We start from the raw sequence: 21,319 nt of genomic DNA, 5'->3' as shown, positions 1-21,319 counted from the left end.
GATGCGGACTAATTGATGACCTGAAGACAAAGACTGACTTGTTGCGGATCCATCCTGGATAAGTAGCTATGAAAATGAGACTGACAATTTTGTGCCTTTTCTTCTAGGTACCAACTGCGCTGATTATAGAAAGTCTTACTTAGATAGATTTTTTTCCAAATTAATGTTTTCTCTAAAGGGTTTTTCGCATGAAGAACCACATGCTGATGCTAATCTTGGTTAGGTAGGCTGTTGAGGGTGATGCTGACAGTGACAAATTGACTGATGAACGTAATTGCCGAACTCTGCTATTAATGCTGGTATTCTTAGTTATGGAATTGCATTTTCCCACGTTTTCTTCAAGTGATGATGTTTTCTATTAATGAATTAATAAATTGAGTGGATTGAATAAAGATTGAACTAACAGATGATTTAGAATTGTAATCAATAGGGAAATAAAAATCGTTAACGCTATACCAAGTTGTGGTTATTCATGAGTAGATGATTTTAAGCTGTTTATCTATAGAATGCTTATTGATTATTGATATTAGCTGTTGATTTATTAATCACCACATGACTAGGATACTCCATGCGATTCAAATGGTTCATCGGCCTATACACGTCCCCTTCTAAGTTTACTTACTAAGGACCAGGCGCGCTAGCAGAGGACATCAATTAGAGGATCCAAAGTTAATTCCACTGAAGGAAGTGCTAGATCCAAACTACAGCAACCCTTCTCAGCATGTCAGCAAGAGAAGAACTCACCTCTGTAGCAAGTCTGGGGGGATGGAGGGGAGTAGGCCTGAGGGTGGGGAAGAATCCATCCCACTAGCAGCAGCGAGGTCAGCTAGCCAGTTGTTCTCTCTATAAGGCTGATGAATATCCAACTACTCTACCGCCTCTCCACCGTGTCCCTCAGAAAGATAAAGATGAGGGAACTCTCCAGAATGTGGAGGAAGGGCAGGGATAGCCGGCAACTTCAGACAGAGAGAGAGATTTGACTTCAATCAGCACCGCCAATGGAGTCACCGGAGTCGGCTGATCAAATACAGGAGCCGAAGGTGCATACCCCAGAGGGCTGTGCACCGGCGTCGCAATTAAATTCATCAAATGAAGGCCTAACCGAAGCAGAGAGCGAACCCACCGGCATTGACACAGTCAAGACAATTTGCACCTCCTTGGCACCCACAGGCTCTCCAGAGGGTTGTGATTTAACGAAGTCAGCATGAAGGGAACTGTAATACGCATGCTTCTAGTTTAGAGTCTCCTCTGGAAAAGGAGAGAGACGCGGGGTAGACTCTGACCTCGACTCCTCAACCGAGGAATGGTGGTAGGCCATACGCACTGAAGTTGACAACTTCGACTGCTTGCATCATGACTTACCTTGTGAAATTGATGAAGAATGACATCCACAAAGAGTACAACTCTTTGAACTGGCCCACAAATGGGCCTCAGTATGAGAAGGAGACCGTGGTCAGCGGGAAGTCCTGGATGGCTCTGACATCCGTGGTGCCAGAAGCTTATTACTACGCTCCCTTACAGCTTTGGGCCGCAGTTGACGACAGGAGATGCACTCTTCGGAGTTATGGTGCTCGCCCAGGCGCCACATACAAATCGAGTGGGGGTCTGTAGCCGACATTTGTCATCCACAGGACCCACAGGGGTTGAAGCCCAAAGACATGGACAGGAAAAAGCACACTGGTCAAAGTAGGCCAGAAATGCCTGCCAACCATTATTGGATCTGCGGTGCAATCGCAGAAAATAAGGAACTGATGTCGCTATGCCAGCGATGGAGCTATATGGACTCCACTGACATCACAACCGGGGGAAGACGTTACTAGAGTCGCGTGATGCCCTTTTCCGACAAGCAGATGTGCTATGGGGAAAAAAGTCTCCAGATCCAGGCTCACGCCTGGAGAAGATTCTAAAGTAAGGAATCTGAGAGTAGATGTCTCTATCAAATTAGAATGTACAGAGAGAGACTATGGCGGTCATTCTGACCCTGGCGGCAGAGTGCCGCGGAAGCACCGCCAACAGGCTGGCGGTGCTTCATGGGCAATTCTGACCGCGGCGGTAAAGCCGCGGTCAGAAAAGGGCAACCGGTGGTTTCCCGCCGGTTTACCCCTGCCCCAAAGAATCCTCCATGGCGGCGCTGCTCGCAGCACCGCCATGGGGATTCCGACCCCCTTCCCGCCATCCTGGTCCTGGCGGTAAAAACCGCCAGGAACAGGATGGCGGGAACGGGTGTCGTGGGGCCCCTGGGGGCCCCTGCACTGCCCATGCCACAGGCATGGGCAGTGCAGGGGCCCCCTAACAGGGCCCCATAATGATTTTCAGTGTCTGCCTAGCAGACACTGAAAATCGCGACGGGTGCCACTGCACCCGTCGCACACCAGCAACTCCACCGGCTCCATTCGGAGCCGGCTTCATCGTTGCTGGGGCTTTCCCGCTGGGCGGGCGGGCGGCCTTTTGGCAGTCGCCTGCCCGCCCAGCGGGAAAGCCAGAATGACCGCCGCGGTCATTTGACCGCAGTGCGGTCTTCTGGCGGTCTCCACCCGGCGGGCGGCGCCCGCCGGGGTCGGAATGACCCCCTATGTCTCAATGGAAACCTATGATAGCAAGACATAATGCCAGGAAAATGAAAGAATAATGGTTAGTGTATAAACCAACAAATGTCTACACAAAGGTGCAGAATAGCCAAACAAACTGTAATGGCAATAAGACAAAACGTTTGAGACCAAAACAAAAAGTCTTAAGGGCCACAAGATGATAACTTTCTGGTTTATAATGTACTAAATCTAGCAAAAGTAGAAAACTTTTATTACTAAAAATAAGCAATGTTATCTATCATTTGAACCTAATGTAAGTATTAGGGGTAAGTTAGAACCCACATAAACAAATAATGTAGGCCAAAAGTTACCTTATTTCGAAAATAAAAGAAGGAAAGATGAGACAGAAACCGTCAGTGCTATATAATCCAATCAATGATACATCATTCTGTTGAGGAATGCCCATAAATGAAGCATACGGTAACACAAATGCCACATAGAAGTAAAAGAGACACTTCTACATAATAACCATGATTAATAAGAGGATTATTTTAAATAAACTCTCAGAAGGTAAATAATATACTGAGACTCCTATGGAGGGGCCAGTATCAAACGTTCCCTATAAGGGATACCACATCTCATGAATTTATGAAATCTTAAGTTAGAAAAAATAACTCTCTCCAGAGGGAGAAACTCTGTATGAGGCTCTAATAGCTCACAAGCTGAGCAATCCCGACTGATAATATATATATACACACACACACATACACTCACCAGGCATCCGAAAATTACTCCACTTAGAGTAAGATACATACCATGAAGGTAACAACTCTTGAGCTCAAGCTCCGTAGAGCTGTCATCGGCAAATCTGAAGTGGAAAGCCATCAATTCTGCACCAAGTAGTAAATAATAATAATAATGACGTAACGTAACGTAGAATAGGAAACAAGAAAACAGAGCAATCTCACAGTGCTAGCAAAACACCCACTATGAAAGTAGCCTTGAAGTGGCAGGCATGAAAACCCACATAGGGTCACAAAGCAATATACACCCCAGGATAGGCAAAAACCAATAACCTGTCAATGACATTATAAGAAAGAATAACACCTGTAGAAGGCAGGAACACCCCACCATGTTCCACCATTAGGTGGAACAGGTGTCGGAAAGAAAAAACCTCAGGGACATTGTCAAAGCATGGCTCATCTCCGAGAAAAATCACAGACAAATATCCCCACAAATATCCCCCCTACAAGCCGGTACAGGAGGAACTGGCGAGGCAGAGGGTAGAGAGGAACAGAACTAATTCGCAGTTCCACCCTGTTGCGAAAATATCTCAAAGCAGAGTTAGCCTGTATGCCGAATAAATGGGCACCATCAAAAGGCATGTCAATCAAAGTGGCTTGAACAGCCTGCGAAAATACGGAGGTGCATAACTAGGCAAGGCAACGTAGTGCCACTGAAGAGGCCACAGCCCAACCCACAGAGTGAGTGGTATCTATACCACAGCAAATGTTTAATTTAGCTGCCTGCTGGCCATCTCGGACCAAAGGGACAAGATTGTTCCGGATGTAATCTGGAAGTGATGGCAAGATGCGTGCTAATAACTCCCACAATGAATGAGAAAAATATCCAAGAACGCAAGATGTATTTAGAGAGCGCAGAACAGAACTGATGGATGAGAAAATATGCCTGCCACAAGCGTCAAGACTCCTGGAATCTCTGTCAGATGGGACATGGGGAAGAGAGTCCATATCAAAGCAGCCTGTGCGACCAAACTACGAGGAGTAGGATGTCTGAGGCGACAGGCATGAGGGCGAGGGGTAGTTCTGTGCCTACAAGATATAGCCCGATCAACAGGGGCTCCTGTATCAGGCTAAACCAAAGCCCTCAACAGGAAGCACCGGCTCAACCCCTGTTTGACCTTGATGGAGGACGTCAATCAGAAGATCAGTAGTCAATTCCACAGAGGGAAGTGTCAGATCGAAAACCACAGCAACCCGCCTCAGTATGTCAGCCAGAGAGGAACTAGCCTCCGTAGCAAGGCCAGGAGTGGAGGCCTGAGGCAGGCGAAGAGTCCAAGTCACTAGCTGCACCTAGGTGAGTCAGCCAGCTGTCCTCTGTAGGAGGCTGAGCAGCACGAGAAATGGGTGGTAGACACCCCAACTGTTCTCCAGCATCTCGAAAACCATGTTCCTCAGAAGGACAAATATGAGGAGACTCCCCAGGAAGTGGAGGGAGGGTGTCAGAGACAACAGACATGACTGGCACAGCACCCGACACTGACCTGCACCAAGAAGGCGATGTATTGACGTAGGACGTGGAGAGGGGTGTGACATTGATCAGCACCTCCAGCAGCTTCGGTGGAGTTGGCTGACCGGATACAGGTGCCGAAGGTGGAAACTCCAAAGGGCTGTGCACCGGCATTGTAAAGGCTTAACTGAAGCTGAGGTTGAACCCGCTGGCGTGGACACAGTCAAGGCACTTTGCATTTCCTTGAGGGTCAAAGGCGCTATAGGGGAAGGCAATTTTCCAAAGATAGCATGAAGAGAATCACAATATTCATTCACCTGGGTCAGAAACTCACCGGCCTGAGAAAAGGACGGAGACACAGGGTAGACTTGGGCATCGACTCCTCAACCAAGGAGTGATGGGAGGTCATAGACAGTGAAGTAGGGAAATGCTGTGACTTCAAACCGGTTGCGTCGTGACTAACCGCATCAAGTTGATGGAGAATGATGTCCACGGGTAAGACTCCTGGAACGGGCCTGCGAACGGACCTTTGTACAAGGAGACTGTGGTCGACGGGAAGGCTCCGACAGCCGCACCGCCAGATGCATCATACAATGCTCCCACAGTGCCTTCGGCAGAAGTAGACGACGAGTCGTACTCTACAGAGTTGTGGTGTTCACCCAGGCACCACATACAAATAGAGTGGGTGTCTGTGGCTGACATTTTTCGTCCAGAGGACCCATAGCGTTTGAACCCTGAAAACAGACAGAAAAAAGCATTCTGGGGGTGATTCTAACTTCGGCGGGCGGCGGAGGCCGCCCGCCAAAGTACCCCCACCAAAATACCGCTCCGCGGTCGAAAGACCGCTGAGGGTATTTTGGGATTTGCCCTGGGCTGGCGGGCGGCCGCCAAAAGGCCGCCCGCCAGCCCAGGGCAAATCAGCCTTCCCACGAGGACGCCGGCTCAGAATTGAGCCGGCGTAGTGGGAAGGTGCGACGGGTGCAGTGGCACCCGTCGCATATTTCAGTGTCTGCATAGCAGACACTGAAATACTTTGTGGGGCCCTCTTACGGGGGCCCCTGCAGTGCCCATGCCATTGGCATGGGCACTGCAGGGGCCTCCAGGGGCCCCGCGGCACCCCCTACCGCCATCCTGTTCCTGGCAGGAGTCCCGCCAGGAACAGGATGGCGGTAGGGGGTGTCAGAATCCCCATGGCGGAGGAGCGCGCTCCGTCGCCATGGAGGATTCTGCTGGGCAGCGGGAAACCGGCGGGAGACCGCCGGTTTCCCGAATCTGACCGCGGCCGAACCGCCGCGGTCAGAATGCCCTGCGGGGCACCGCCGGTCTGTCGGCGGTGCTCCCGCCGACCCTGGCCCCAGCGGTCAGAATGACCCCCTCTGTCCTGTTGACAAAAACGTTGAAGTAGGTGGAAAACAATCTGATAAACTGTTACTGGATCCACGGTGCAAGTGCAGAAAAGAAGGAACTGACATCGGCGCATCTGAGAGGAGGTTATATGGACTCTGTTGAGTCACATCCGGTGGACAATGTTGGTATGGAGTCGTGGGATGCCCTCTTCCGACGCGCAGATATCCTTGGAAAACAATTTCCTGATCCAGTCTTGCAACTGGGAAGGATCTAAATGAAGGAATCTGCAACTAGAGGTCTCTATCAGATAATTTGTTTTTATAGCATATGATGAAAGTATTGAAGGTTCGTTAATAATGCTTGTATTAACTGCTTGAATGGAGCTCCTGGGAATGAAACCCCTTTCTATTTAGAAGTGCAAATGTTCCTGCCTGTGTGAAACTGAAGGCTATTAGTAATGAAAACTGTGACATTCAAATAACATGCAAAGATTAGCAGCAGGTGCCCAGCGGATGAGCTTTTTTTCCATGTCCTGCATCCCCAGATCTGGCGTGTATTGAAGCCCATGCACCATAAGTTCTCACAGCCCAACAAACCCCATAAATAAGAATATCTGCCACAAATCCCAGACCAGGTGGAAATGCGCATGTCAGACAGTACACAGCACTACAAGACCGTGCACTTGCAGATGGGGTAGCAAGGCTACCAACAAGCAACAGAAGTTGTGCCTACCTTCTCCTGGTACTGTACAAAAAGACATCTTTAACTGCAGTGCAGAAATCCCTCTCACACCACTGCATCTTCCAGAGCTACTGCACCAGCTGCACCTAAGACTTCTATGGACCTGTACATATGGCACTAGACAAGATTGGACGGGGAAAGGTAATTTGGGTGGTTGGGGGGGGGGCAGGGGGGGTTCAAAGGGAAGGTTAAAAAAAAAAAGTGCTGGCTGCTTCATAGCATTTTACTCACTTCTGTCTTGGAGGGGAGTAGAAAAACGGATGGGAGGGAGAGAAAAAATATGATGAGAATGAGGTGAGAATAAACAGGATGGGGCGAGTGGGGGAGGTAAACAAAAAGTACTATGATGCAGCCAGCATTCACTGCGTTATAGATTTTCTTTTGTTGAAGAAATAGTACCTGCATTACAGCGCGAACAGGGGATGGTTAGTAGAGGGACACTAATTAAACCTAATTAATCTGTGCTTGGCTTGTGCACCACCCTACCAAATGGAAGTGAGGCATGGCAAGCGCCAACCAATAAGTTGGCAGAAAAGAAGAGTGGCAATGGTGCAAAGGAATGGTAAACAATGGATGGGTTCCTAGCCTATTACTAAACACAAGAGTCTTGCAAGTGAGAGTGCATGCAGGTCATGAGTTATGAAAATACACAAAAATACATCCCAAATACACACTTTTCAATTTTGGGATACATATATTATTTCAACCAGGCAAAAGTTATTAATTTAATAGGCTGGGTTGGGCACTGGACAGCTATTTACAGGTAGCTGGACACTTACAGGTAGGTAGCTACCAGTAGCTCATGAGCAAATCATAGGAGGTGGCGGTTTTACATCATGCAAGACCATTGGGCATTACAGTCAAAAACCTACAAAAACCTTAGAATAAAAGCATCATTCTGGGCCTACCAGAGACATTCTGTCCTTCTGCATCTCCTTCCTACCTTCTATGTGAAAGGAGAAAAGCCTGGGGCACAGCTGTGAACTTGACAATTCTACTAGAATGCCATTCCAGAGTTTTTCACCCTAACCTCCTTCTCTGCCAACTTCATATACATCTCCTCCACTAGCCATTTATTTTGATATAATATATATCTATCTCTTCTACGGGTAGGGACTTGGGAGGATAGCTGAGGAAGAAAGCTTCTATCTCCTCCCATGAAGTTGCTAAACGTCATGTATGAAGGCCATCATCTCTGCACCATCCACTAAACTATCTCCCTCCATTTCTAATATGTTAGGGATCCATTCTCCTTCATACAAATGGGCAAGTTATTGGCCTGCTCTATCACCATAGTGGTCTCTAAGGAGAAAACTGTACGAGTTGATATTTGTCAAAACTAGGTTGAACTCAGGTTTCCCAAGGATGCTGAATCATTTTCCTTATCTAGTCTAAAAAGAAAATAATTCACAGGGCAGGTTAGGTGGCAAACTCCCAACTGCTGAAATCTGCTGTGATTTCCAGATTCTGATTCCGGATTCTAGCAAGGCTAACTCAGCCACCCCACCCTTCAAAGTTCAGAAAATCCAGTGATAACAAATTGTACAATACCAGATTCCCACCTTGAAAAAAAGCACTTGACTCTTGTAGCATGGATAGCAGCAGAAGGGGCTTTCCTTAAATTTATAAAGCAGTAAGGAGGTCACTCACTTAGCCAGGAGTCATCTTTCTTTTTAATAGGAACCAGACGGAAGCAGACAATGCTGCTGAGCTATTCAAGCATCAATCGCCCAATCAGATACTAATGCTATTTTGTAGCATTAGCTATGTTCCAGTTGCTTCTACCTTACTGAAAAAGCAGCAATAATGATTTATTTTGTAATCTACAAGATGTTATGAAGTTTTGACTACTATAACAATCATTAATGTAAACATTTTGAAAGAACCGTGAAAACAGAATATCCCTTAATACAACATTTGGCCAGCAGCTCCTAATGATAGCATTGCTTGACTTCTGGTGACTGAGAGCAAGAATGGCAGATGCTTTTTTACTGATTTTTACTTCTTTTGAGCTCCAGTATGAAAATCAGATTTAGAAGTCAAGCCCATGAGACTAAAACTTGAATTTTCCACATGAAGGGTTATAATGAAGAACCTGTATCCCTATTATTCATGTGATCTGGCCAGAGTCACAAGTGTAAAATTATAACCTTGTTTCTTACACTGTCATGTACAATAGACATTAAATACAATAAATGTTGCTTGTATTTAGCATTCCTGACCTTTGCGAGATAAGCCTCCACTCTGTTTGAAGATAGTCCATTTCCCCCAGGAACACAGAAGTTGCCAGGGAGACCAATGCTTCTGTTTAATGCTAAATTAGCACCAAACTGATTTGTATCCATGAAGGTGTTTGCAGGAAGGCTTCCATTTACAAAACTACTTGCAAGTAATGACTTGCTCCTTTGTCGTTCATTAATTAGCCTTGCGTTGGCTTCTGCTAACCTTTCATTAGCTCTGCAGAGGTAAAAAGTTTATGATTAGGTACTTTAGAAACACAGAATCCTTTGTACAGTTCATCTTGCATAACTGCTTAAAAGAACAAGTTACCTACTTTCATTAACGCCTTTCCTGGTAGAGACTTTAGCTCACTGCAGATTCCTCACCTTGTGAATTTCCCAAGGCTCCAGACTGGGTCCAGAAGATTTTCATTGCAACTTCCTCGAACTCTGGTAGGTGGGATTGTGCAGCTCCATATCACATATGTTCTGCCTGGGATACAAGGTCAGGGCTACTAGATCAGTGCCACCTAAATGAGCTGACGTCTGCTTCTTTCTAATCTTTGCCTGCGTTGTTAGACGCAGAGCCCACATAAATCAGAATGCAGGTGTACAGATCTCTAGAATGGCACCTTATCATTTGACTGTATGAGTCCTTTTCACAGAACAGGAAGGAGGGTAGGCTGGGGAGGAATATGCAATTTAAAAGTCTCAACCAGAAAAGACGTTACCAAAGGTAAGTAACTTGTTCTTCTCACGAGACTTCGAACTGCAAATTAATCGCCTTGTGAATAGATTCCAAAGCAGTACATCTTGTCCCAGGTGCAGGGTCGGTGGAATAACAAACCAGGAAATTCCAGAGGATAGATGGGCGAAGTGCCGGTCTCATCGGACCTAGGTGTCCAGGCAATAGTGCTTCTTGAATGTGTGAAGGGACACACAAATGGAAGCCTAGCAGATATCCAAGACTGACCCGCTGCATGGTAGCTCAGGGGTAGCAGCCTTTGATCTGACGAATGAGCATGCATGCCTTCTGGGAGCTACTTCTTGGTTAGCCAGTAGCAGATCTTTATGCATAAGACAATCCATCTGGAGATTGCTCCCTTTTGTACTGCTTTCCCCTTTTTGGTTCAAGGGAAGCCCACAAAAGTTGATCGTCCAATTGATGGTTTCTGGTTCGATTGAAGTAAGAATGGAAGACCCTCTTAGAAGCAAGATGGTGGGAGTAGCTCCTCATCCTTGAAGGGAGGAAGAGCAACATAGAAAGACAGCAATGTGATGGATTGCTTTATGTGGAAGAGCGCCACCACCTTTGCTGATAAAGCAGGTTTCGTCCAAAGGACTGATCTCTCTGGAAGAAAGCTGCATATGGCTCCTGGAAGGACAACCCCATGAGTTCACTCAATGAACAAGCAGAGATGACTGCAATGAGGAACTCTCTTTTTATGGTTAGCAGGCATAGAGAACAGCTGTGCATGGGTTCGAAAGGAGTGCACAACAAGTAGGTGGGAACCAAATTAAGATCCCACTCATTACAAAAGGCATTGGTGGGAACACGTGGCTCAGGCCGTTTAAAAACTGCTTCAAAACAGGTGATTTGAAAAGGGACTGATAATCAGGCAATCACAGAAAGGACAAAAACATCAAGAGATACCCTACCAACTGTCACTAGTGCAAGGGCTTGCTGGGCTAGAGAGAGACAAAACAATACTATGTCAGCCAACTGTCTGTAAAGGCTGAATGTCACAGGAGAAACACCTGACAAACTTCTCCAAGTGTCATACATATACAGTCTTAGTGGTGAGACTTTTATCTACCAGGATGACACTGTCTACTTTGAGAGTAGGACTGAAGGCCAAAAAAATTTTCAGTGCAATCTCCACGTGTGGCGCTGTAAGTTGTGCAGGCACCGGGCCTGCTGCTGCAACAGTAGGGCCTCTCAAAGAGGCAGCCAAATCGGAGGACATAGGCTCATGGCCAGAGGGTTCGGATACCACAATCTCCTCACCCAGTCTGGAGCCAATAAAATGATTTGGGCCCAGTCTCTCTTGATCTTTTTCAAATTCTGAGCAAGAGCGGTAGGGACAGAAAAGCATACAGGAGTCTTGAGCCCCAGTCCAGGTGAAAGGCATCTCCGAGGGAGAACTGCCTTGGAAACTCCAACCTGCAAAAGCTTGGACACTGCGTTCTCAGTGGAAGCAAATAGATCGAGTAAGATTCCCCCCATTACTGGAAGATGCCCCGTGCTATCTGCAAGTATAACTTACATTCGTGATCCGCTACAGAAGGTAGACTGAGATAGTCCTCCTAGGTATTTAAAGTTCCTGCCAGGGAGATACCCGAGTGTTCAGCAACTTTCAGATACATAAAGCATCCTGGCACAGGACCCTCGACCCCATACTGCCTTGTTTGTTACAGTATTACATAGCGGTTGTGTTTATTATTCCCTGATGATTGGAATGAACACTGTCAGTGCCAAGGGAATCAACTGCAACCCCAACAAGTTGATCTGGTAATGTGTCTCTGCTGTAGACCAGAATCCTCTCATCTCCACTTCTCCCAGATTACCTCCCCAACCCAGCAACAATGCATCCTTCATGACTGAAAGGTCTGGGCGAAGTAGGGAGTCTGCCGCTGGTCCAATTGCAGTCCAACAGCCACCACGTTAGATCTTTTACAGTCTCATCCAACAACTGGATGGAGTCCAAAAGATTCCTTTAGTGCTGAGCCCAATGAGACTCCAGATCCACTACAGAGCCTGCATGTGCGACCTGGTATGGTTCAGCTGAATGTAAGAGGTAAAGCCAAGAAGCCTCAGAGCAGCTCTCACTGAGATCCATGTCAGAGGCTGAAACATCAGCATCATAGCCTGAACCTCCGGGACTCATCGAGGCGGAGGGGAGGCTTGGAAGTGAACTGTGCCCAGATGGCTCCAATTAAGGGGAGTTGTTGTGAGTCAGGTGTGACTTTTGGCACGCTGAACGAAAAGTCCAACTATGTCAACAGGTCAGCCATTGTATGGAGCACAACTACATTACAACTACTTGAGGCAAACTAGCCTTCACTAAGTCTGCAAGGTAGGAGCAGACTCCTATTTCACATCTGTACAGTGACTGCAACCACCAACATCACCTTTGTGACCACCTGAGATGCACAAGTAAGGCCAAAGTGGAGAGCCAAGATTGAAAAGTGCTCTTAGCCTACCTGAAACCGCAGGTAATGCCTATGGGATTGCAGGATGGGAATGTGGAAATAGGCATCCTGAAAATCCAACTCCACCATCTGCTCTCCTGGACCCAGGGCAGTCAAAACCTGGACCAGTGTGAGCATTTTGAACTTTTACTCCTGGAGGAAGATGTTCAGCAGGTGAGCGTCTAGACTGCAGCGAAGGCCTCATTCCTTTTTCGGCACCAGGAAATAACAAGAGTATCAATCAGTCTTTAGCTCTCATGTTGGCATTCTCTCTATGGCTTCCTTATCAAAGAGAACTTGAACTGCTTGGAATACTGACAAGTGGTACCACAGAAAGTGTTACGGTAAGGATGGCATATCGAAGGGATGTGACAATGGGTAGAGATTAATTGTGGTCCACAATATGGAGAACCCATTGGTCGGATGTGATGCTCCTCCATCTGTGAATGGGGATGTGACCTCCCACTGGGAGATCGTGTACTACCAAGAATGACTTAAAGCAGTTTTGTGGCAGACGCAGGAGGGGGTGCTGGGGTTTGGGTAAAGTGTTGCCCCTGGGGGCCTGAACCCTGGAGGCCTGATCCACCTTCTCCACCGTGAAAGGACTGTTGTTGTGAAAACATGTTCTGGTGAGTCCTCTACTTATACTAAAAAATGCCTTTGTTCAGGGCGGTAACTTCAAAGGAGCCCTTTCCAGTCAAGCTCAACACCCTTTCAACCCAGCCCTGTCTCCAGGCATCAGTAGGGAGTAATCAGTCCATTGTGTAAGGGCAGGAAACCGCCTATTCACATGCTAGGTGTGAACGACCCTCACTCCTCAGCCCAGGAAAACTATCAGTATTCAAATGCCTCTTCCGTCACACCTAGCCCCTCCTGTGTGATGGCTTTCTGGACAGTATGCACCAAGTGGAGCTGTCACTCTGCCCCAGACGTGGATTGGAGTCAGGCTGCAAAAGCACTAGAGTTATAAGCACAGAGAAATGCACGTTTTCTAAAAGTGGCATTTCTAGAATGGTAATATAAATCCACTTACACCAATAAGCAGGAATTCTCACTACCATTCCAAACATACTAAACATGCCCACAGTATTCCTCACAGATCAGAAGACACAACATAGACCTATGTCAGGGCCCTTCCGATGCACTCCTATGAGAGGAGCTGCACTCGCAGTAGTGAAAAACTAAATAGGCTGTTTCTCACTACTAGGACATGTAGTACATAAAGACATATGTCCTACCTTTTACATACACAGCACCCTGCCCATAGGGTTAGCTAGGGCCTAGCCTAGGAGTGACTTAGGTGTAGCAAAAAGGGTGTTTATGCCTTAGCAAGTAGCTTGACTTGCCAAGTCAATGTGGGGAAATCTGCACACGCAGGCACTGCAGTGGCAGGCATGAGACAGGCTTGAAAGGGTACTTCTGTGTGTGGCGCAATCTGTGCTGCAGAGCCACTAGTAGCATTTAATTTATAGGCACTGAGTATGTGTTACACCACTTTACAAAGGACTAACAGGTAAATTAAAAAACCAAACAGGTGTAAGCCAAATATACCAAGTTGTAGGGGAGAGAGCATATGTACTTTAGCACTGATTAGCAGTGGTAAAGTACCCAGAACCCTAAAGCCAACAAAAAGAGGGTCAGAAAAATAGGAGGAGAAAGGCAGAGTCCAGGGAGTAAATCTGCAGAAAGAGTCATTTCCAACAACACCAGACTCTCTGTGCCAAATCCAGAGCCACAAGAATGACAAAAGCCCAGTCTTTCCTGGTCTTATCGAGAACTCTAGGGAGGAGTAGTATGGGTGGAAAGGCATGCAGGAGGCCAAAGCTCCACTCAAGATAAAAAGCGTCTTTGCGCGAAAGAAACAGATCTAACCAAGGATCTCCCCACTCTTGGATGATACCTTGCACCACCTGCGTTTGGAGATGCCATTCGTAATCTGCTAGGCACCAGCGACTGAGTTTGTCTGCTCTGGCATTAAGAGAGCCTGGCAGGCGTTGTACCACTAGGGATATGCCCTGATGTTCCAGCCAAGGCCAGAGGTGCAAGGCTTCCCTACTAAGCGTTTACAACCTCACACCGCCCTCTTTGTTGCAATACCATATGGAGGTGGTGCTGTCCATAAACACCTGTACCAGCCTGCTGCTGATTGAAGGAACAAAGTATTTCAATGCCAACAGTATCGCTCAAAGCTCTAGCAGATTGATGTGGAGTCTGGATTCCGACAGAGACCAGAGTCCTCTGATCTCCAACTCTCCCAGACAGCCGCCCCAGTCCAGAAGTGAAGCTTCTGTCAATACAGTCAGCTCTGGCTGAAGAAGGGAAAGGGGTCTGTCACTGACTCAACTGCAGTTCCCTCAAAGATCTGCTCCATGTTGGAGAGATTACCTTGATGCTGTACCCAATAGAGCTTTAGGTCCCACTGCAAGGCCCTCATATTGCAGTGGGCATGTGTTACTAGCAGGATGCCATGAGGCCCAGCCCAGTTTCAATGAAATCCAGGATAGAGGGTGAAGAACAAGTTACTTATCTCAGCTTTTTCTGGTGGATACAGTATCTACCTGTGGATACCTGCAGATTCCTCCTTTTTGAACACGCCCATGGGCCAGCATTCCCCGTAATGTTTTCTTGACATTTCTCTCACATCAACAAGAGCTTCAGAATTTACACGACTCTGCTCGTGACCTCGTGTGACATCAGTGGAGTCATAAGAAGCCCTCGTAAGAGTGCTGACGTCAGTTTCCACCCATTTATTTTATGTGCCTTTGAGACGTAAGGATGGAAATAACCCAGGAATGTAATTACAGTTCACAGAATCTTAAACCAAATAGTTACATATAAAAACTCAAATTATATATACCAAACTGTTTCTAGTATATGCAGTCAAACAACGGAAAGGTGGGTGGGTCAGTGAGGAATCCGCAGGTAGATACTATATCCACCAGAAAAAGCATTACCGAAGTTAAGTAACTTATTCTTCTAATGGATGCATCTACCTGTAGATTCCTCACCTTTTGAACAGAGTACCCAAGCAAAGGTGAGTGAATGTCTGCCTATACCAAAAAATCTTGCAAAACAGAAATGAGCGAAGTGACCATACCTCCGCATTTCGGTGTCTAAAGAATAGTGCTTTGCAAAAGTGTAAAGAGAGGCCCAGGTCTTACAAATAATACCACCCACAGGGGCTCCTCTAGCTGAAGCAGAGGTGGAAGATTTAGCTCTAGTGGAATGAGCACGAATACCTTGTAGCGTTTCTTTGTGAGCCATGGTGTAGCAGATCTTAATGCAAAGGATAATCCATTAAGACAACGTCCTTTTATGTACTTCTTTTCCTTTCATCTGGACCACAAATCCTACAAACAGCTGATCATCCAGCCGGAAGTCACCAGTTCTGTGCACATAAAAGCTAACAGCCCTTTCTGGAACCAAATGATGAAGCTTTTCCTCCTCTTTATTTGGTCGAAATGAAAAGTAGTAACTACCTTTGGCTGGAAAAGCAGCTCTGATTCTCACAACCAACTTATCAGGATAAAACGTTGTAAAAGGAGGCTTAACACTTAGAGCCTGCAACTCACTATTTCCTCTAGCAGACTTTATAGCAATCAGACTAAAAGTAAGCAATCTTCAAGGACAACTATGTAAAGGTTCAAACTGACAACACATAAGATAATTAAGCACTAAATTAAGATCCCACTGAGGCATAATGAACTGAGTTGGAGGGTATTTGTTACTAAATCCCTTAATAAAGCTTAACATTATAGGCGACAAAGAGAGAAGGCTGATCGGGAAAACAAAGAAATGCCAAAAGGGCATATAAATAGCCCTTCGCTGTTGCAAATACACAGCCTTGCTGCACCAAAGAAAGTGCAAAATGCAAAATATCAGAAAAATGGGCCTTTAAAGGGTCTATAAAATTCTCACTACACCACTTTACAAATTTAGACAATCTGCCAGAACAAATTGCCTGTAATCCCTGGGCTGCGAATGAAGGTCCAAAGATAATGCCATTGTCTTGCTATCCCCGAATCTTTCCAAAGCAGATTCTGCTTTAGCACCAAACAGTCTTGCACCATCAAAAAGCAAATCCATCCAGGCATTTTACAAGTCTGTCGAGAAACCAGATTCTTTCAGCCATGCGTGCCTCCTTGTGGCAAATGCAACTGGAAGAGAGGTATCCAACCCAGAGCGAATGACCTGCCAAGCAGGTGCTTGACCATCATTTAAAAGTTCAGAGAAGTGTCCCTGAACATCTTCATGGAGTTTTGGGATCACCTTTTTAGCAGAGTCCATCAGAGCATGTATACAATGTCCCAACAAAGTTTGCATTGGTGGTCTTCAATGCCATGCTGCCCGAAGAGAACACATTTTTTGCAGACTGCTTCATCTTTTTAGAATCCCTATTAGAAGGGGATGACAGAAAAGAACCAGGTGTACGTTTTGAAGAACAGGAAGCTTGGACCACCAAACTCCCAAGTAAAGGGTGAGCAGACAAGAAGAGCAGGTCTCCTGGGGCCGGTGTTCACCGACAACAATGCCAGGTAGGTCGAAGAGAACATCCTCTTCCAAAAGATATCCAGCGTTTTGGATTCCCAGTCTGCTTGAGTGGTAGGGAATGCTCTGGGTTTAGTTTTGGAAGTGGAGGCTTGAACCACCAAGCTCTCTGTTGTGGGGTGCTGGGTGAGGAAACTGGGGTCCCCTTGGGTGGGGCGATGGCAGCAAGCAATTATCCTATGCACAGGAGCCCTGAGTAAGACGTCAGTAACTGCTTCATAGAAATGGAGTAAAGGTTTGGTGTGGCCAACTCCCAGCTGAAGCACCTCCAAGACTTTAGTCTTGACTGCCACTGATGGCAGTGTAAGGTGCAGGACCTCAGCCGCCTTCTGCACCACCATTGCAAAAGTGGCACCCTCCTTTGTAGTTACAGTACGGGGAGAGACCAGGCCAGTGTCTGGGGAGGTTTCCAGTCCACTGTCATCTGCCAAACACTCACACCAGTTATCCTAAGGAGCTTCTAAATACTGATATAGATAAGAGTCCGCAGACCACTCCGAATCATCACCCAATCCATTTCTTCCATAGACAAAGAGATGATGGACAGGATGCTGAACACTATCAAACATTCACCCCTAGTCACAGATCTGGGATGGCAAGTAAAAAAACAATGATGTACTTATGCCCAGATCGGTGACTGGGAGGTGAATGTTTGGCATTGTTCAGCACTTCTGTCCATCATCTATTCTTTTTGCATTTGTCACCCTAAGTGAGCATGGTATGCTTAGACGTGGATCCTGTGCTCGCTATGACACCGGATTCAAGCTAGCCTGGCTGATACCACAAAACCAGTCCCATAATGCTTGTTTCCAGTCCAAGGAAGACCTGGCCACACAGTTTGGGCTGGACTGCTCCGATGGGGAGCAGGGTCAAGACTGATTTGCATATTGCTAGATGCAAACTGGAATGGCATGGCAAGCAACAAAAAAACAATGGATTTATGCCAAGATCTGTGACTGAGAGTAAATGTTTGATATTTTTCAGCTTTCCACCCATCGTCTGTTCTTTTTTTACATTTGTTGCCCTAAGTGAGAAGGGTATTCCCAGACGTGGGTCCTGAGCTTGCTATGCCACCAGATTGAAGCTAGCCTGGCTGATGAGGGGTGATACCCTGAAACCTGTCCCAGGATGTTCATTTCCTGTCCCGGGGAGGACCTAGCCTGGCACTTCGGGCTGGACTGTTCCCCTGGGGAGCAGGGTCAAGACTGATTTTCCATATGGCTGGGTTCAACCTAGAATAGTGTGGCAAGCAAAAAAAATGATGGATTTAGGCTCAGATCTGTGACTGGGGAGTGAATGTTTGACATTGCTTGACATTCATTCTTTCCACAATCTGTTTTTTTTGTATTTGTCGCACTTAGTGGGAAAGGTATACCCAGACGTGGGTCCCGTGCTCGCTATGTCACCGGTTTCAAGTTAGACTAGCTGATGAAGGGATGATACCCAAAAACTGGTCCTAGGATGCTTGTTTTGGGACCAAGGAGGACCTGGCCTGGCAGTTCGGGCTGGACTGTTCCCATTCGGGCCAGGGACAAGACTGATTTGCATAAGGCTGTTTCCAAACTGGAATGGTACTGCAAGCAAACAAATGATAGATTTAGGCTCAGATCCGTGACTGGGGGGTGAATTTTGACATTTTTTAGCATTCTGTCCATCATCTGTTTTTCTGCATTTGTCATAGGCATAAGTCACTGGCTCCGGTTCATACTGAAGTCAGAAATGACAATGGAGAGGGTGACACTGCTGGGCGTCAGTGGCGTCAGCACTGGAGCAGGCGTGAGGTTTGACCAGCACTGCTCTGGATCCATCAATGGAACTAATACTGAGGGAGAACCTGCTGGTGGAAGACTAGAAAGAGTCCCTCCCGGACCTGTGGAGCCCAAGGGTGCTACTGAGGGGTCAGGCCACCGCATGTCCTCATAAAATCATTAAGTTGGGCAGGAGTCAATCCTGGAAACTCTCAGAGCCACAGAGACAGTCCAGACCCAGGCTCCATCTCAGAGCTAGGCCTCGAGTACAGATGTCCCAGCGACTTGTCTGAAGAATCGCACAGTGAAGTCGAAGACCACTTTGACTTATTTTTCTTTTTGTGGGACTTCCCCAACTTTTCCACAGATTTGGAGTGGGATGATGATGGGTTGGGGTATGACTCAGCAAACTATCTTGGGACTTTCCTCGTGACTGAAACCGAGAGGCTCTGAGTGACATGGAACTTGAGAGCGGCCCTTAGTGCCTTATGAAGCATGGCGCAGCAGTCCTCCAACAGCTTGGTGTCACAGTCAAGCTCAAGACACACCAAATGTGGTCCATCACCGACATCTGTAGATGACAGGAATCGCATTCCTTAAAACCTGCCTTCCCGGTGAAGTCCTCCACATCATGAGGTAAAGTCTCAAAAAATATTTGCCAAAAGGTATAAAAGAGATCAAATAATAAAACAACTTGGGTAGCTCTTTTCCGGATCTGCACTGACTGGCACAAAAAGAAAATAACTTATGTCAGCATGCTGGGGTAGGTACCTACATAAGCATAGCACACTTCATTTCTGGGGCGGAGGACACCAACGATGCCACATGGAGCCAAACAATGCCAACTACTGGCGTGGAAGGGTACTGCTCATTAAAAAGTTTCTGCATCCAGGCTGATGCCGGGGGAATATTCTAAGGTAAGGAATCTGTAGATAGAAGCCTCTATCAGATATGATGTGCAGAGCCTATACAGGCACCACTCCCGTGCACTGTCAGTAGCTTTTGAAAGTGTCTGGGTCCCCAGACGCATAACCCCAAATGCAATTGATGTGGCCAGTGTGTGGATTCCTAGACTCAGGATTGTATGAATGGATAGAATCGTGGGGAAAATGGGAAGGGGGTGAACTTGGTGAGGAATCTGCAGCTAGACAGTCTAACTGAAGGTAAGTAACCTGTTCTCCTGATAGAGATGTCTAACCCAAGATTCCTGACTTTTTGAATAAATACTACCTGTTTGAAGGTGGGTCTGTGGATGGACTCAAACCAGAAAATCCTGCATGATCGAGTAGGCAAAATTCTCCTCTCAGCTAACCTGACTGTTCAAACAATAATGCTTCATGAACGCATGGAGGATCGCCCAAGTAGCCACTCGGCAAATGTCGTGACAGGGACACAACTTGCCAATGGCACCGAAATGTCAACTTTTTATCAATGATTAGGCAAAAAATAAGAATTGTGTTTAGTATTCTCTTGGTGTATGGGTTGTGCTGCTTATATGTTCTTTGTACACTGTTATTCTATGTGTCGCTGGTCTCAATTTGCTTTTTGAAAATCATGCTATAAGTGTGTGGATGCTGAATGTATTTCAGTTTCAGGTATTTTAAATGTACCTTTGTTAACTACATTAATTAATAATAAATATTACCAAACAATCATGTGAGGACTTCTCATTGCTAATATGCATATGACCCAACCCCTATAGATAGACTGGGCAAACGTTTTGCGGTTATGATTTGCATCACTACAGAAAAAGAGGCGCTTTCGTCTACTGGTGGATCACTTGGAGAGTCCAGCTCTGCCTTGGGTGAAGTATTTTGCCCACGTTTCACAGCCCTTCATCAACATAATTATAAGTAAGGAGACCGTCTTCCCCCTCCTCCTCCACCTCATCATCAGTGTTGTGATGAGCATTCAGTATGCTCTGGACTACACTGGAGTCAGAGTCAAAGAGGGCTTGTATCAAGTGATGAACAAGTTATTTACCTTCAATAACACCATCTGGTAGATACACTAGCTAGCACAGATTCACTACCTAAGAATATTCCCCAGGCATCAGACTGGATCCAGAACTTTTTAGGCAGTACCTCTGTACGCTGGTAGGTGGCGTTGTTCGGCTCCTCGTCAGCGTCGTACCTATATAGGTGCCACTCCGGCACACTGACGTCAGTTTTGTGAGTTCCGATGCCAGGATCACACAGCGAAATAAGAACTGGAGTTGTGGTCCTTTTCCAAGCACTAAAAACAAACCAAGTGTGGGTCTATTACAGACATTTGCTGGTGACAGGCTGTAGGAGGCTGGACTGGCTTGTAGTGGGTACCAAGGGGTACTTACACCTTGCACCAGGCCCAGGTCTCCCTTATTAGTGTAGAGGGGTGTCTAGCAGCTTAGGCTGATAGAAAAGGTAGCTTAGCAGAGCAGCTTAGGCTGAACTAGGAGACGAGTGAAGCTCCTACAGTACCACTAGTGTCATATGCACAATATCACAAGAAAACACAATACACAGATATACTAAAAATAAAGGTACTTTATTTTTATGACAATATGCCAAAGTATCTCAGTGAGTACCCTCAGTAAGAGGATAGCAAATATACACAAGATATATGTACACAATACCAAAATATGCAGTAATAATAATAGAAAACAGTGCAAACAATGTATAGTCTCAATAGAATGCAATGGGGGCACACAGGGATGGGGCAACACAAACCATATACTCTAGAAGTGGAATGCGAACCACGAATGGAC

General features: G+C 46.4%; 1 protein-coding gene across 14 annotated transcripts in view; it reads right to left on the bottom strand.

Annotated features, from left to right (window-relative positions):
* The window catches only part of ANKRD26 (ankyrin repeat domain containing 26), an 829,339-nt gene that overhangs the window by 92,000 nt on the left and 716,020 nt on the right, over nucleotides 1-21,319 (bottom strand). For all 14 annotated transcript variants that reach the window (XM_069228894.1, XM_069228896.1, XM_069228898.1 and 11 more), the window contains one exon: nucleotides 9,089-9,323. In XM_069228894.1, coding sequence (XP_069084995.1) covers nucleotides 9,089-9,323 — 235 coding nt within the window. The remainder of the gene's footprint in view (nucleotides 1-9,088; nucleotides 9,324-21,319) is intronic.

This window comes from Pleurodeles waltl, chromosome 4_1, assembly GCF_031143425.1.
Source record: "Pleurodeles waltl isolate 20211129_DDA chromosome 4_1, aPleWal1.hap1.20221129, whole genome shotgun sequence".
In the NCBI taxonomy this organism is placed as follows: Eukaryota; Metazoa; Chordata; class Amphibia; order Caudata; family Salamandridae; genus Pleurodeles; species Pleurodeles waltl.
Note: the sequence above shows the minus strand (reverse complement) of the source record. Positions and strands in the feature narration are given on the sequence as shown.